Source organism: Zonotrichia leucophrys, chromosome 1 (genome assembly GCF_028769735.1).
Source record: "Zonotrichia leucophrys gambelii isolate GWCS_2022_RI chromosome 1, RI_Zleu_2.0, whole genome shotgun sequence".
In the NCBI taxonomy this organism is placed as follows: domain Eukaryota; kingdom Metazoa; phylum Chordata; class Aves; order Passeriformes; family Passerellidae; genus Zonotrichia; species Zonotrichia leucophrys.
The window spans coordinates 16,507,366-16,523,450 of record NC_088169.1 but is presented as its reverse complement, the minus strand read 5'-3'; the positions used below and the strand labels follow the sequence as shown (position 1 = coordinate 16,523,450).

General features: G+C 43.0%; 1 protein-coding gene across 5 annotated transcripts in view; it reads right to left on the bottom strand.

Annotated features, from left to right (window-relative positions):
- Positions 1–14,769, bottom strand: part of PHKA2 (phosphorylase kinase regulatory subunit alpha 2) — a 44,783-nt gene extending 30,014 nt beyond the window's left edge. For 4 of the 5 annotated variants that reach the window (XM_064707687.1, XM_064707650.1, XM_064707661.1 and 1 more), the window contains exons 1-11: positions 14,625–14,769; positions 9,321–9,479; positions 7,935–7,982; positions 7,274–7,442; positions 6,334–6,416; positions 5,642–5,722; positions 4,513–4,611; positions 4,051–4,197; positions 3,772–3,825; positions 3,078–3,200; positions 718–813 (exon numbers count right to left, since the gene is read on the bottom strand). In XM_064707687.1, coding sequence (XP_064563757.1) covers positions 718–813; positions 3,078–3,200; positions 3,772–3,825; positions 4,051–4,197; positions 4,513–4,611; positions 5,642–5,722; positions 6,334–6,416; positions 7,274–7,442; positions 7,935–7,982; positions 9,321–9,479; positions 14,625–14,702 — 1,137 coding nt within the window. In that variant the 5' untranslated portion in view covers positions 14,703–14,769. Of the gene's footprint in view, positions 1–717; positions 814–3,077; positions 3,201–3,771; positions 3,826–4,050; positions 4,198–4,512; positions 4,612–5,503; positions 5,622–5,641; positions 5,723–6,333; positions 6,417–7,273; positions 7,443–7,934; positions 7,983–9,320; positions 9,480–14,624 lie in introns of those variants that run through there. The other variant, XM_064707679.1, reaches the window with a different exon arrangement.
- Between the last annotated feature and the right edge of the window lie 1,316 nt (positions 14,770–16,085).

Sequence of the window (16,085 nt, the reverse complement as noted above, 5' to 3'; positions counted from 1 at the left end):
TTCACAAGAAGGCTCTGGACTCTTACACGCTTGTTGCCACTAGGAAGGCAATTCAGTTTCCACCTCAGATCTGCGAGCAAGGCATCAGCTGAGCAACTCAGAGCAACCCAGGAGGCTCCACACCCTTAGTGAGTGAGGGCTGACAAGTCTGGAGTGGGAGAAGAAGCTGGCAGGGAGGGATACAAAGGCAAATAGCATGGGAGAGCACATAAGCTCATCTGAATTTCTCTGTCATAATGGGAGAATGAGATAAACAGTAACAGCAAAGGTGGGGGAAAAGAAAATGCCCAAACCAAAATCCCAGCCCAAACCCTAATCCATTTGAAACCTGGCTCCCATACATGCTCTGGAAAAGGGCAGCACAAGCAATCAATAGACTAGACAGGTAGGACAGTCTGTGCTTTATTTCTTCTTTGAGCTTCGGTTCCTAAGCTAGTATCAACACTTCTTAAATATGTAAAGATGTAAAATTTTAGACCTGTTGTGATATTTCTACAGACAATCAAATTTACAAGTGAAAAATGTGACCATTTGGAAGCCTAAAGTTTACCATTTCTCAGCAGGAGTTGTGAGAAGTCTCTTACTTTTTAAAATAATGTGCAATAGTCTTTTTTATTGTTGGTTTAAATTCATCAGACACAGAAAAACTGTAAGACTGACATTCCTCTTGCTCTCTCTACTTTGCATACTGAAGTGGACACTGCATTTTCACAATACCTTTTCTGGAGGGACTGCATACAGTTCAGGCATTAGCACTAATCCATTCTTCTCTCTAATAAGTATTCCTTCCAGAGCCTCTCTGTACTCTTGTACCTGAAATTATTTTTAAAAGAGAGTGAGAATTCACATTACAGTCAGCAAAACTGAAACAATAAAGTACTTCTGAGTACTTTTTTTACTGAAAGTTAATATATTTAAAAAAGAAAAAAAGGGGTGGAGGAATCATGACTTGCTGATGGAAAAACAGGGTTCAAATTATCAGAGACTGTTCCAGCATCCCAGTGTTATCAGAAACATGAACACTTGTCTTCAAACTGTAACACATTGCTACAAAACTTCCAATATATTCCTACTGAGAAGTGTGGTGGGTCTAGTGCTGGCCAAATACCAGTACACCCATTAGAATATACTTACTCATCTCCAGCTGTGAGACAGGATTAGGAAGAAGGCAAAGCAGGCTCAAAACTTTAAAGGGGTATAAAGTAAACTTTATTAACAGTAACTAAAAGAAAGAATAATAAGAATCAGAATAAAACCTTTAGAACACTTCTCCCCTCTACAACTTTTTTTCAGTCCGTTTATCACTTCTAGAAGAGTCTTTCTTCAGTTCACTTAGGGAGAGGAGTTCCTCTTGTCAATCTATGGAGACTTCTCCACAAGAAAGCAGTTCTCTTGTGCCTTTTAATTTCCACGAATAGCAGCTGCCCAGAAATCTGCAATCGTGAATTCCCTCCCATTTTTCACAGCTTTTCCAGCAGCTGTGTTTATGGGCCATGTCAGCTTATGGGGTATTATTTTAAGGACGAGCTGTTCAAGAGCAAAGGTTCTCTTTATCTATCTCTGAGATCATCTTCATCTCTGAGAACAGAATTCTTCTTCTTTCCCTGGCACAAAGGGTCTCTTCATCACTTTTCTCTCTCTGTTCAAACTTCCCATGGGATCACAGCTACCTCAGCATTTGCTTACTTTGGCATGGAGGCCTTTGCTCATATCTACAATTTGAACACTCTATCTCACCATACTTTCAATAAGTTACAGGGAAAAAGACTCTGATGTATACTTAGAGGGAAACTTTTCAAGCACTAACAGCTCCTGCCTCAGAAATCCCTTTTTCTGCTATTCCTGAGTGAAGTGGATCACTCAAAGTATGGTACTCACAGGTTCACATACACTGACATTTTAGTATCCTGTCCCACTCCACTTTTTTGAGTCCTCAGGGTGCTTATTTTTCTAGCAAAAGCATTTGTTTGCAGCAGTAACTGGGCACTAGACACTCACCTGAGTGTCTCAGTGACTCATTTAACTCTGTTTGAACAGTGGAGACTGGGAGCAATTGCCTTGACCATGCCCTAGAACAGTCTATCTGCACACCAAAAAAAACCAAACAACCAGGTACATACTGTCCCAGATAATCCAGCTAAGGTCTACAGCCTGCTTCAGGAAGTGGTATTTTGTTGACAGGACTGAAGTTTCTGTAAACTTGCTGATTTTCCCCCTCATGAAATAATGCCATTTCTCTCTTCATCAGACTACTTTTACTGTGTTCAGGAAAACATTTTATGTGTCTAGTGTGGAAGGAATTTCACTTGATTTGCAACAACTGATACAGAAAGAGGGCTTTTTGGTCTGTAATTCTCTGAATAGTTTCTGATGACATTTCAGTTTTTAAAGGAGCTGGGCAATCTCCTATCCCTCTGCATGCCAGGCAATTTTAAATTATATACATTTTAAATTTCTTTCAAGCTACCAATCTGCAGAAGTTTTGGTATGAATGTCTGGTTACTTGCTGCTCTTTAAAATCACCAATACTCCCCAGGTGCCACCATAATCTTTGGAGGGCTACAATCAATTTAGCTCTAATGACCACTGCATATCTGGCACAGTAATGGCATGAAGTGACTTTGGGAACTAGTGAAAATGAAATTGTCCCACATAAACCAATCCCAAATCTCTCAGAATGTACAAAAAGACTGAAAGTACTACAAATCTTGTTCTCAGCAGCCCAGCCAGAGAGGCTGGGGAAAAAGAAGCTTGCCTCATCCTGAAGTCATTGAGAAAGGGGCATCAAGGTTGGTGATACGACAAAACTAGGCAAATAAACTCTGTTCAGTCCAGTTGTACCACCCCAGCTAACAGAACCATTCAACCTGGTAGGGAGAGGGCAACCAGGCCCCAGTGTGCACAACCCTGCTGCCTCTACCATGTCATGAACTCCCCAGGAAGGTGAAACTGGCTGAAGACTATTCCACTCTGCTAATGGTGTATCTAAATAATACCCAAAACAAACATGGAACAAAGTTACAAAATACTGTAGGTAAATGGTTTTGCAATTTGAAAGCAATTTCTCCTTTCCTCACCTGGATTTTGTCCTCATTAAATATTCCATCAATTAGGAAGTATGTCCAGAATACTGGCCATTCACATTCAATATTCTCAAAGAGCTTGAGCTCAGCAGGATCGTAGTGCAGCCTGCTTGGATCCTAAAAAATTCAACCACACTCATTTAGTCACAGTGCTAATTTAGTCACTTATATTCCAATCATAATGGCAGCCTATTTTATACAAATTATAGCACAGAAACCAACAAACCCACCAGAAATAGTTTCCATGCAGTCTCTTGACTTCTTTGTCACATTCACTCTCAAACTCATTTAATGGTTCTGTAGACAAATCCATCCTTTCTAGTCTCAGGATCTAAGTGTCTCCCAAGTGATTGTGGCTCTGCCTCAGTTCAAAGATATTTTGGGGTGTTTCAGAGATACCACTTCATCTTAGACATCATAAGCATATCTAATGGTTAGCTTCTAACAGAATTTTGAATTAAGTTCTGTCCTTAATAACTCTTTTTTAAACCCTCAGCCTCCTGAAATATGTGTCCTTTCCAGGGTGGATACCTGGATTACCCACAAATTCACTAACATTTCTTAGCAGTGATGGAGATCTTCACCCCTTCATATAAATTAAAAAAAGAATGTCTACAAAGAAGAGATAAAATTCTTCCCATGTGAAGAATTACTGAAAATATACATCATAAATATACATCAGAAGTACCTCTCTGGGTGTCTTGTAACCATCTCGGAGAAAGCGACAGCAGCCATAGCGGCCCTGCAAAAACAGACACCATTGTAGGAAATTTCCCATACACTTCTTCCTCACAAACTAATATCAGCATAAAGGTGTGTGCTGAGTTTTATAGGTCACTTAGGGATCTTCCTCCCTCTCTTCATGCACAGATGAACCAACCTGGTAACCCTTGTTTAATTAGGATTTTTGGTTTAGCAAGAGGTTCTGCTTCTCTCTTTGGAAAATAAAAATGAAGCAAATCCTTACCTGCAATTTGGATATGATTTCACTCTTGGTTACATTAACAAGGTTTACATCCTCCACTGCAAAAGCTGGATAAGAAATAATAGACAGAAGGCCAGCATCTATCTCCTTGGATGTGGATGCCCTTGGCAACATGGAGTACAGAATAGACTGAGCAAAACAAGAACAGGAGAGAGGGATGTAAAACAATTTGCCTACTTCAAAAGCTATGTCAAATGCAAATGAGACGACACTATTTCCAAACTGACAGAGAAGTCTGTGCAGTTATTTTTAACTGAGTTAGAATGAGAATGCTTCATCCTATTCAGTTTCACATGATCTATGAGAAACAGGATGAGCAGCATAGCCTGAAGCCATCCTTATTATGTTTCATTTTGGCTTAGTTAATCAACATTTAATTTAAAAACAAAGGGGAGAGGGTATTAGGTTTTCCCCTAGTAAAGCAAAGAGCAGACTAATTTTTACCTGACAGTGTTCCACTTCATCAGGAAGAACATGAATCACTGATTTGTGTCCTCCATGAGCTCCAAAAAGATCTAGTTCATCAATTGCCTCCAAAGCAGCCTTCAAAGAAAACCAAACCACAACTCAAAATCAATAAATACCTTTTAAACCAAGTATGTACCTTAGCACCTGTATTTAACCTCTGAAAGAAATTACCTAAGACAGAAGTTTGCCCCATCAACACTTTTTTATCTTTAAAGGGAAGCTTGGCAATATTTTAGAAAAGGTAACTATTTCTGGTTTTCAACTAGTAGGATAGAGCATTGATGTACTGGTAATCCTTCCTACAATTTAAAGGCAATGCAAAAAAATGGGAGCTGGGTTTCCAGAGAGACATTATCTAAACACTGACGTACTCAGTAAAAAATGCTTGTCCTGCCCTATATTTCAAAATAGCCTCCTGTATCAGTGTGGGGCCAAGACCAGCAGCCTCTCCCTCTTGCAGTGCACAAAAAATCTTACAAATCCTGCTGAAAGGCAAATACACCTTTAACCTTGATGATATTTGTCTTCTGGCTGTCCCTCAGACACCATGTAATGAGGCAGTTGTCAATTGCACATTTACATTTATGGCCTTCTGAGCTTCAGTTAGTATCTCCGTGACCTTGTGCTATGAGGCAACCAGAAATATCCACTTTCTTGTAAGTATATCTTCATTTATTTTTCTCTTAAAACTATTTGTAGAAAATTTCTTATACTGATATTCTGCTGTTTTTTTGAATTTACATCTGACTTGGTCTTATCATGACAATACATATGACACTGAGGCTGAAGAATGAAGGAGGAGTGAAAGAAAAGAAGAGGCCACTTTATAAGATTGCATCTCACTGAATCTGAGTCAGATTCACGGTTCAATTAATCTGGTACCCTTCCTGCAATGCCTGGAACAACTGTGCTGAGGTCCTTCAATGAGAGCCATTATCTCAAAAATTTTACACTAAAAAATACTTACAACTAAACAAAAGTTCTTATACAATCAACTAACTATTGCAGTGGCCAAGAAGACCACACAAAGGAAGCCATCAGGTTTGTCAGAGCCCTCAGGCACAACACAGCAGCCACGAAGGAGGTGTCAGGAAGACATTCTCACTTTGGCCATTCCCACGGAGCTCGCGTTTAGTTCAGGGATTCCTTGGTTTGTCTTATCACCACGTTCCCAAATTCCATAATCCTGCAATATCATCAAGAAAAAAATGGCATGATTATATACAAAAGCAATGCTTTGCCCTCTGCCCCACAACAAATCCCCACCCCTACATTAAATTAGTTTATTATTTCCCTTAAAAAAAGGAAAAAAAAAAAAAGAAAAAAGGGGCTCCAAGTCTCAAAAGAGACCCTCCTCATGTTTGAAAAGAAGCACATAAAAATCCACCCCAGCAGGGTCATGTGTACAATCACAAATCACTGCCTTCACAGAAGACACAAAGCCCTTTATCCCTCCTGTGCATGTTTCTCCCCACGTCCCTTCAACTTGGTTTGCTAACAACTTACCCTTTCCAGAAAGGCCTAGAAGACTTATAATTAGACATCAGGAAATATTACTAATTATCAATAAAACCCCCTATTACTATGATAGAGCAAGTATACCTCACCCACACAGCAGTAAATCCTCCACAGCCCTCCCAATATCTCCAAAGATGCTGCTTGCATTGTAAAGTCCTGACAGGTTCTGATATCCTCTTGTGGAAAAAACAAGTCCCTATTTAACTTCTCAAGCAATAAATAATTTTCCACCCACACTTGAGCAGTGTTCAGATCATTTACATATAAATAACTACTTACAGCAACTTTGTAGGCAGCTTCTATGTAAAAAACAAGATTCTGGATAAAGGTAACCTCATCAAGGGTGAAGATAATACGTAGCCCTGATCAAAAGAAGGAAAGAGAATAATTATATTGTATCAGAACTGCAATAGCTACTCTTCAGTGAGTTTCATGCTTTTGTTTATTTGCTTCCAACCCCTCCCCACTGAAATCAAAGGAAAAACTCATACTGATTTCCAAAGGTCAGGCAGCAAGCCTCAATACTTGCTGCTGACAAAATACTTCAAACCCCACCAATATAGAGTGTTTCAAAGACCAACCACAAACCAGCCAATGACCCACCAAAACTGTGAGGGTGACACTCAGACCATGGGTAAAAAGCAGAGGCACCTGAGGCAGCTCTGGCTCTCCAGAACAGTGCATACCAATTTCTACAGCTCCCCAGCCCTCTGCCTACTCAGTGCTCTACCTAGGAACTTTCAAGACAACCAGGTGCCTGCTCTGCAGGGATCAACTGCAAGGGGCTTCAAGGACAGAAAAACATGTAAGAAAACAAATCCTTATCCTCACAGGAAGAGTACAATTAAGAAGAACACAGGATAAAACAGCACCAGTAAGAGAAGAAACACTGATGGCACAAGTGCACCTGACTTGACGTTGCCACTCTCTGAAGAAACGTGGTTGTCCCCTATGAAGTCTTTAAACATGAGACTTCTCTGACATGATTCTAAATATCTCATGTATTTGATGCCTTGATTAAGGGCATAGACACCGCCAATTACTATAAACATGAAATTTAATTTAAGGCATATCTCTTTTCCAGAGAAACATGACTTGCTTCTGAGTAATAATTATGTAAAGACCTTTGAAGCTGATTACTAGCTCTTTTTTTTGCCTTTTAAAATAAAAGCTAGAATAGAAAAGGCTGCAGCAAAAGGCAAAAATATCTTCTGCTTACCTGATGCAGTCATCTGTGCCAAGAAGAGCAGGTAGAGGGAAGTTGCATCCACTTGTAGATGCCCCCACTGGTCGTCCCCAACCACCGTGGCACAAGTTGCAGAGTTGTACTTGGCATGGAGGCAGTCTTTGGTACTCTGAGTGCGCTTGAACTTCTCTACCTTATCTACCTAAAAAACATCACAAATCTCAAATCTGAAACATTTGGGAAGAAATTCTCCAAGCGGTTTCAAAATTAACAACTTTTCTTAGGGGAGGAAAATCTTGAGGTCTTAATCCTGTTACCACACTCAGTTTTGATTGATCAGAGGGCTTAAACACAACTCTGACTTTAGACTCCAGGTAAATTCACATCTCTACAGAAAAGAATACAATTAAATCATCTTGTTGAGTTGAGATCTAAACTATAGGCATCCATCCTGGTGAAAATCAGTTTGCAAAGGCAAAACTCTGACTTGCTATAAACAGTCTCAAAACATTACTTGGACAATAACTGGAAGCAAGGTCAGTGTTTTGCTCAAGAGTTTTAAGAAGACTCCCCACACCATCATTGGCACACACACAGACTAAGTCACTCCACAGAAGACACAAGAACTACACACTTCAATGAAATGCTTTGTACATACAACATTTACTAATTCAGCTCAATCCTATGGCATTACCTGTCTCATCATGCACTGCAAGAGTCCCCGCATCAGCTTCACAACATTCTGCAGGAACAAAACAGACCAGTGACATTCAGCTCATACAAACAACATTCAAAAGTGGCAAAGTTCACACCCTCTACTAATGTCCTGCCAAAGGTAAAAAAGAATGTGCATTTGCCCAAAATGTTTTGCATGTTTTTTTTTTTTTAATATACTGATCAGATTTCATTCCTTCATTCCCATCTAGGAGAAGTCTTTTTCCTAAGGTCCTCTCTAAACAGTGGAACAACTCTCCATGGTCCTTCTATCCAGCTAAAGGAAGTAAGAAGAATGGAAGAAGAAAAGGAAGTCTTGTAAGAATATTAATACTAACAATAAATTTTTTGAATGACAGATCTAGGGAACACTGGTAGGTGACATCAAGACATTGACATGACTGTGAAACCTCCAGAGTTTCTTCCACTCTTTATGCAGTACAGCAAAAATTAAGTGACTCGTAGAGAAAGGGCTGTAAATGGGAATGTAGAGAAGTGCAAGACTGTGCATTAAATAATCAACCCTACCTTTTCACCCTAAAAATATAGCCTCAAAATATGATCATGCAAACTGAGTCAAGGTTATTGTGTCACCATGGATCTCCTTGGTTCAAGTAAGACATACCAGCAACAAATTTACCCAGTGACTCCAAAACAACAGCAGGACACCAACAGTCCCTCACTTCACATTTAACCCACCTCTGTTTACATTCTCATTTCTGATACATTCTCAGCTGCACATTTTAGTATTTAACTGTGTGAGTTATGTCCCCTTCCAATTCTCCAGCACAGATCTCATCAGTCTGGAGATTGATACCTTCTCTGCTATGATCAAACATGCCTACATACACGTAGGCACATTTGGAATGTGCACACTTCCATGCACATTCCAAAGACTTCCACTTTAAATAGCATGCTTCTCTTTATGGGGAAGAATCGTCTTGCAGATAAATTGCTGCAAGATCAAGCAGCCTAGGCCTGATTTTCTGCACCATAACACACCTCATGAAGGACCTCAAGGTTTAATCAGAGAGAGCCTCATAAATTAGGGTACAAAACCTCTCAGAAGCCTAATTTTCAACAATCAGCCAACTGATGGAAGTTTGACTTCTACATATTTTTGTTTTGTTTGTAGTTAAATTCAGATGTTCGCCTCTCTGCCATCCAGTTCTTCAAATCCTCCTTGCCACAAAGTTACCAGGGACACTGCACACCACACACTGCATGGATGTTGCTGTCTTTGGAACACTCCAAGCTGGGAAAACCCCACCAGATTCCAGACAGCAGCAGTGTGAATGCACTCTCCAAAACCACAGCAGTAAGGAAACCCAAACAGCGGAAGCGGCTCATGCCGAGCCTGACGCACCTGCTCGAGCTCGTAGGCTTTGGCTTTGTCCTCGTCCCGGTCCGCGTTCTTGCGATAGGCCATGCCCAGCCCCCACACGGCCAGGATGCTGTAGATGTTGTCCCGCACCCAGGCATCCTTATGGTCAGCCCCGGCTGAAAGCAGCCCCGTCACCGGGTTCTAGCATGGCAGAAGGAACAAAGAACAAACATCACCACCTCGAGTCCCATCACTTCTCTCTGTAGGAAAGGGGAACAAACTAAAGATGATTTCATGCTAAGCGCACACTGCGGCTGCTCATGAATTCGCAGCACAAGTGAGACCTTGTCCTTCTTTCTCAAACTCACACAAGTGAAACGCAAAATTTATTTGAACCCTTCAAAGTTTACATTTGAACTCTGTAAAGTTTACAGCATCCAGCTGGACATCTTCATCCACTCAGGATTAGTAGCTAAGTCACTGAGTGAAATTCAGAATACACCAAGGAAATGGAAATTTAAATTTTACATATTTATGTGGAAAAGAGGCCACTGAGTTAACACTAGAAATTGAGTGTGAGATATATGCTCCTCTATGTAAGTGGTCTGTGGCATAATCTTTAGAAAGTAAAAAACCACTAGTGATCTTCTAGGAGATTAAAAAAGTATTTCTATACATCTGCCCACTGGATTTATGACAGTTAAATGAATGTAAAACCTTTTTTATATCCTCCTTTGGAAAATGTACAGGAAAAAAAATGTGAAGGTGTTGAAAAGCAACACTGTCTGAAAAGCAGAGCACTGAGAAGTCTCCTGCATCCCAAATACTCCATTAAATTTTTAATTGCATCATTAATTCCCATCACTTCACTATCCTTAATTTTTTTAGACCATCTTTCTTGGCTGTACATTCTTGACTAATAAAAAAATGAGACAAGGAGGCAAAAGTCAATAGAACTTTCAACCAAATCAAGCCTTTAAAGAAAATTTCAGTGAATGAAGACCAATTGGTGGGGCTGGTGCGACAAGGGGCAAAGATTACTAAAGACTACTTTTACAAAAGTAAAATTTAAAAGGATACATCCACCAATTTTTCATTTCTCGCATACACTGGTTCACTCAGCTCTATTTTTAAAAAAGCTGGTTTGAGGGAGAGGGGCTTTAGTTACAATTTCCTGGTCTCTCCATGTGAGCAGCACATGGGTGATAGCCTGACAGACATGACCTGGCACAGTCAGCCCCATTGTTATGGTTTAATACAGCAATGTTTAGTGACTCCCTCAGAGTAGAAATGAAGTTCTACTGCAACAGCCCTGCCTCAGCAAGGTGTTCACAAACCAAGTAACAGCTGAAGGACCCCTACTCACCTGTTTGATGGGGAAAGTAGCACATATGAATGCAAATGGCTTAAAAAACTTGTCTTTGATCTTGAGAAGTCAAACAGGGAGTAACAGAAGTCCCAGTTCAGCACCGTGCCCGCATGACAAAAGGGTTTCAAAAGGCAGACACAAACTCCCCACATTCCTAGAGGACACTTTGTTTCCCTCCCTCCAATGCAGGACAACAAACGTCTACTCACCTGCAGCCCTGCCTTGATAGAGATCACTCTGCTGAGAAATGCTCATTTTGGTTTATTTTCCCCTACTCTCCATGCTGGCTAGCTGCCACTTGAAAAATAAAAATGTCTCTGTGTACCAAACTGGAATCCCAGAGAAATGGCCCATCCAAGACTTTAAAAGACTATTCAGCTCCCAGAGAAGGACTTGTCTAGTTCAAGAGGTTGCATTAAATACATCCATGAGTACATAGCACCATTTCACCACGTTTGACTCTTCTACAAGTTGGTCCCAGCTTTTGGGGTGCACTGGGGCTGGCTCTCATGAACTGACAACACACTAATGTCTTTCCTCATGCACATTCAGAATGTTAGCAGAACAATATAATATATTAATTAACATTTTAAAGTGGCTTTGTTTCAGCTTTTTCAGAAGTGTTTCCTCTTAAAAACCACAATCACTTTCCTCTGTTACCTGCTGGCACCATATGAAAACTATAATGTTTACAAGGTGCTAAAGAACCCACAGAAACATTGAGTGCACTTAATCCCCCTGATGTCAAAGGGATTTTAGCTTAGCTAGTCTTCAAGCATTCCATCTATGCAGTGATGGCTAATCAGACTAGCAGGTCTCATCCTGCAAATCACACTGCTCAGAAGATCCATGGAGCAAAGAATTTTATCAGGACCAAGGGCTGCCAGCTGAGAGCACTGAACAGAAAGCTGATTGCTGGACTAAGACTTTAAACTGTTGTATCATGCCCAAAGCTATTTTAAATCTATCCATCAATCTGGAAAGAAAAAGGCCCCCCAACAACCCAAATAAAAAACCACAGCAGTTCCTACAGGGCAGCAGTGTCAATAAGAACTTCAGCAGGACAGGCACAAAACCAGTGAGGTTCTAACAACAGCAGCAAAGCAAGTAATTTAGCATCTTGCTGAAAGGTGCAAATTAAACAGATTGTCAGTCTCATTGATCTGTCAGGTGAAAACTGAGGTAGCTCTAGCAAAGCCTGTAGATTGCTTGTGAAACCAGATGTAACATGATGTGAGTGAGTCTTGGGCATGGTCCTGTGCAAGACCAGGAGCTGGACTTAATTTGTGAGTCCCTTCCAATGTGGTTCTGTAATACAGCTGGGGTTACCCATTAAGGTATGAGCTTTCCTTATCAGGTCCATATGCTTTTCACTTATAGTACCATAGCAATACTTAAAATGTACATAGATGTTAAGTTTTACCATTTCGTAATCTTGAGATTCACTTTTTTCTTATGTCATTCAATTTACCATGTGTAATAAGCAGCTGAGAACATCCTTCTGGTGGTGCTTTTCAATGTCTGCTCTGCTTCAGCACCAAAGCATCCCTCTGGGCCCTGCCCCTTGGGGTACATGCAGCAGATGGCAGGCCCCCCACAGACAGGAGCCAGTGGTCTGGTCTTATCCTCCTTTATCACCTTTAACAGGATGGTAACTATCACTGTGTATGCTACAGGCACTGACAAGGACAATGCAACATCTGCAAAACAGGAAAAGAAACATGCTGACCTGATCCTGCAAGATGCCACAGAGAAAGCTGTCAGCCATGAAGAGGTTCAGTTGAACCTGTTCTTTAAACTCATCTGCCTGGTGGCACAGATATCCTGCATTAAAAATTGCCTGCACAATCACACTGATCTAGAGTGATTGGAATGAGCACAGGATCTACTGAAAAAGCTAGCTCCAGGTGTATTAAACGCCTGACCAAAGCCCAGTGTTTGTGCACACTCTGTGCTGCCCCTGCTGCACCTCACAGAGGTGAGTGTGTCCCTGCCCCTGTCAGAGCACAGCAGCTGATGTGCCAAGGCTGCACTCCCCCAGCTGGGCATGTGAGGTGCAGGGTCACAGGCACACATCAGCCCCTGCTGAGCCGCGGCACCTCAGAAGCATTTGAAACACCTTCTGGCTCTTCTGCCACGCTGCTCCATGGCTAAAACTCACTTCCCTGGCCCCTGGCTCCTTCCTGGGAGGCACTAAGAAGGCACCAGCAGCAGTGAAGCAGCAGCATCCAAGCCCACCCAGCCACAGACGTTCTGCTCCCAAGAAAGACACAGTTGCATGCAGCCCTAACACAACCTTCCTAACTTGCCCAAGCACTGCATCTCTTCACCTGGCTGAACACAACATTTTCAAACTACTGCAGTGAAAAAAAACCAGAAAGACTATAAATAAATAAATATATTTTAAAAACCTAGAAACTTTGAGCATTGAGCATTTCTCTGGGTCCTCTTGAGATCTCAGTGATCCTCTGCCTTGCTGCTAGCCTGAGAATTGCTTTCCACACAAAGAAGAAAACTTACCTCCTCTCCCCATTTCTGAATTCTCCCACACATTGAGCCCTTACTGAAAAAGGCAATACACAATCATGAACACCCATCCTAGTGCTTTAAATAGCAATTACAAACTTCTTGGTCACCAATATGCACCCCTGTATTACCATTTACTTACCCTTTTTCCTATTGTTAATATTAATATCATCAAGGCTTTCATGGGGCATGTTTGAGCTCTGAGTCTCAGAGGCTCCATGTCTCCCCTAATGGAAGCTGTTATCAGCATTCTCATCTAACAAACAAGGAAATCAAAGCAGGCATTGGAAGCCAAAGAGACTTGCCCAAGGTCATCTTGCTGACAATAGGCAGAGATGGGAGTACAGCTAAAAGCTTCTCTTGCACCCCAGCACAGGAAGAGCCAAAAATTATCTTCTCATGCCACATATACCAGTTCTTGCATTTGTTTCTACTGAGTCTACAGTAATTAGTACACAAACACCAGATCACAGGTGTTTGGACCCTGCGCTCAAAACAATGGCCAGTGACAAAAATCTTACTGACCAAAGTGCATTTGGAGCCCTGCCTCTTCTTTCATTGCTTACCAGTTTCTTGCAACTCTCATCAACAAAGCATATCTGGTAACCGATCTGTGCAGAAAACCCTGCTGCTCATCTTTACATACTGGATTGTTTAACCAAAGGACGACACTGCTGAACACCTTCTGAGCCCTCAGTGCCCACCTGGGTAAAACAAGCACACTAAGCACTGTGCTGACCAAAACACAAGGTGGGCAACAACCTCCCGGAATCACCTGTTATTTTCTTTCGTTCTTTCGCTGCTCTCCTGTGCAGGCAGCCCCGCCTGACTCCAGAGGCTCAGCAGTGCGGACAGCTGAGAACAGACTGGAAGCTCGGGGACGTGCCCGGCCGCACACACGGGCTGGGGGAGCGCACGGGGACCCGCACAGCGCTGTGCTGACAGCGCGGCACAAAGTCCTGCTCGGGGCGCTGATGTCACCGGGCCGGAATGCCGCTGTTATCGTGTGCGTATATACACATACATACATACATACATACATACATACGTACATATACACATATACATATACACACATATACATAGTAGGTAGTGTGTATCTATCCATCTATCTAGATAGATAGATATAGTGTGCACAACGGTTAGGTGTGTATCATACGGCCATGAAGACATTGTATACACAACACTATTATTATTTACAAGCTCAGACTCGCTGTGTTTTCCACACGCTTTTCAAGGTGCACTTACACGAGCACCCCCAAGATCCGCACCGCCTCAGCATACCGCAGGCGGGGGCGGGACAACCGGACAAGAGGCCGCCGGAGCGGGGATGTCCGTGTCCCTCCCGCAGCCCCCGGCCCCGGCAGCCGCCCCACGCCCCCGGCACGGCCCCACCGCGCCCGGCGCCCCCATCCCCGAGCAGGCGTCCCGGGGCGGCGGCTGCTCCTCACCTGGTGGCAGAGGATGGTCCGCTGGACCAGGCGGGCGTAGCCGTCCAGGCGCACCCCCGAGTTGCTGCGGCTCCTCATGGCCCCACGGCGGGCCCGGCTGCCCGGCCCGGCCGCTCTCGGAGCGGCGGTACCCGGAGATGGCGGCGGCCTCTCCCCGCCCTCACGGCGGAGCGGGGCGGGGCAGCAGCGGCCTCCGCCCTCAGGCACCGCGGGGACACCGGGACAGCCCCGCACAGGACCGAGCGGAGGAGGGGCCGCCTGGCGTGACAAAAGCCCGGCTGCGTTTGTAAAAAAGTGTCAGTTTTACAGAACCTCTTCGTAAATTCGTAAAATAAAGCTGAGAATACGAGAATACTTGCTGGAAGCTTTTCTTTCCCCCAGCCTTAAAAAACCCCCCACCGTTTTGAGATCTGATCGAATGAAAGCGCGACACAGATGTAGCAGAGTAGCTGAAGGTGTGGTATTCAATCAAAATTCGGAAACAAATTTTTTCCCATTGTCTTTTTTTTTTTTTTCAAGTGAAATTGTAGCATTAGCAGAGTTACTATTGTCACTTTTCCTTGCTGTTCTTCGTTCGTTGCCTATAGCTGACAGTCGTGGCTGAGAAGGCAGCGTTCACAGCCGCGTTGGTTCCATCGGTGGCGCTCGGACCCCACCTCTGCAGGTGCTGCACAGAAGAGCAGAGCACAGAGCTCGGAGCTTCATCACCTCCGTCTGCCAGAGCCGGGCGGTGAAACCTGCTCCGGGCCGAAACACGGACCAGCTCACGGCTCCCTGAGCTCCGCGCCAGCCTCCCCCTTCAGGACACCGCCTCTTAGAGAGACTGCACTTGGGTACCAAGTTTGCTGGGCAGGGTGCTGCCAGCTACACGGCAGATTGCTGTTTATCTTTGACTAAGCTTAAAACTTCCTTACAGGCCCCCCGAGTCAGCCTTGCAGCCACAAACTAATGCACAGCATTTTACTTGGTGCTCTGGGTGGGTGTTGCAGCTTTCCCCGAGATCTCTCTGGGTGTCCTGGCTAAACAAAGTCCAAGAGACCAAGTACCAAAAGGATACTGTAACACTCACTGTAAAAACACCCCGTAAAAACACGTTTTCAGCTAGTTTGAGGATGAGCTAAAACATTATGCTCGTGCAAGTACAAATTTTTACTACAATATGAGCATGCTATTGAGTGGCAAAGTCAAAAAGGACTCCTCTCCCCTAGGAATATATAAAATAATTTTTTTTTCAAGAATCCTAACATATTTTAGTGTGTAAAAATAAAAACAACAGGAAGACTCGGAGCAGGTCAGTGGAATATATGTACTCATAGGGAATTTAATTACTGTAGCTAAAGTCAGCTATGTGCTCTTGCTTACAGCATTCATTTGGGAGAGCTTCAGCAGTCTTGAGGCCAGGCATTACTGGACTGGATTATGTCAGGGTTTTCTCTGCTAAAATCCAGATCTGTCAGAACC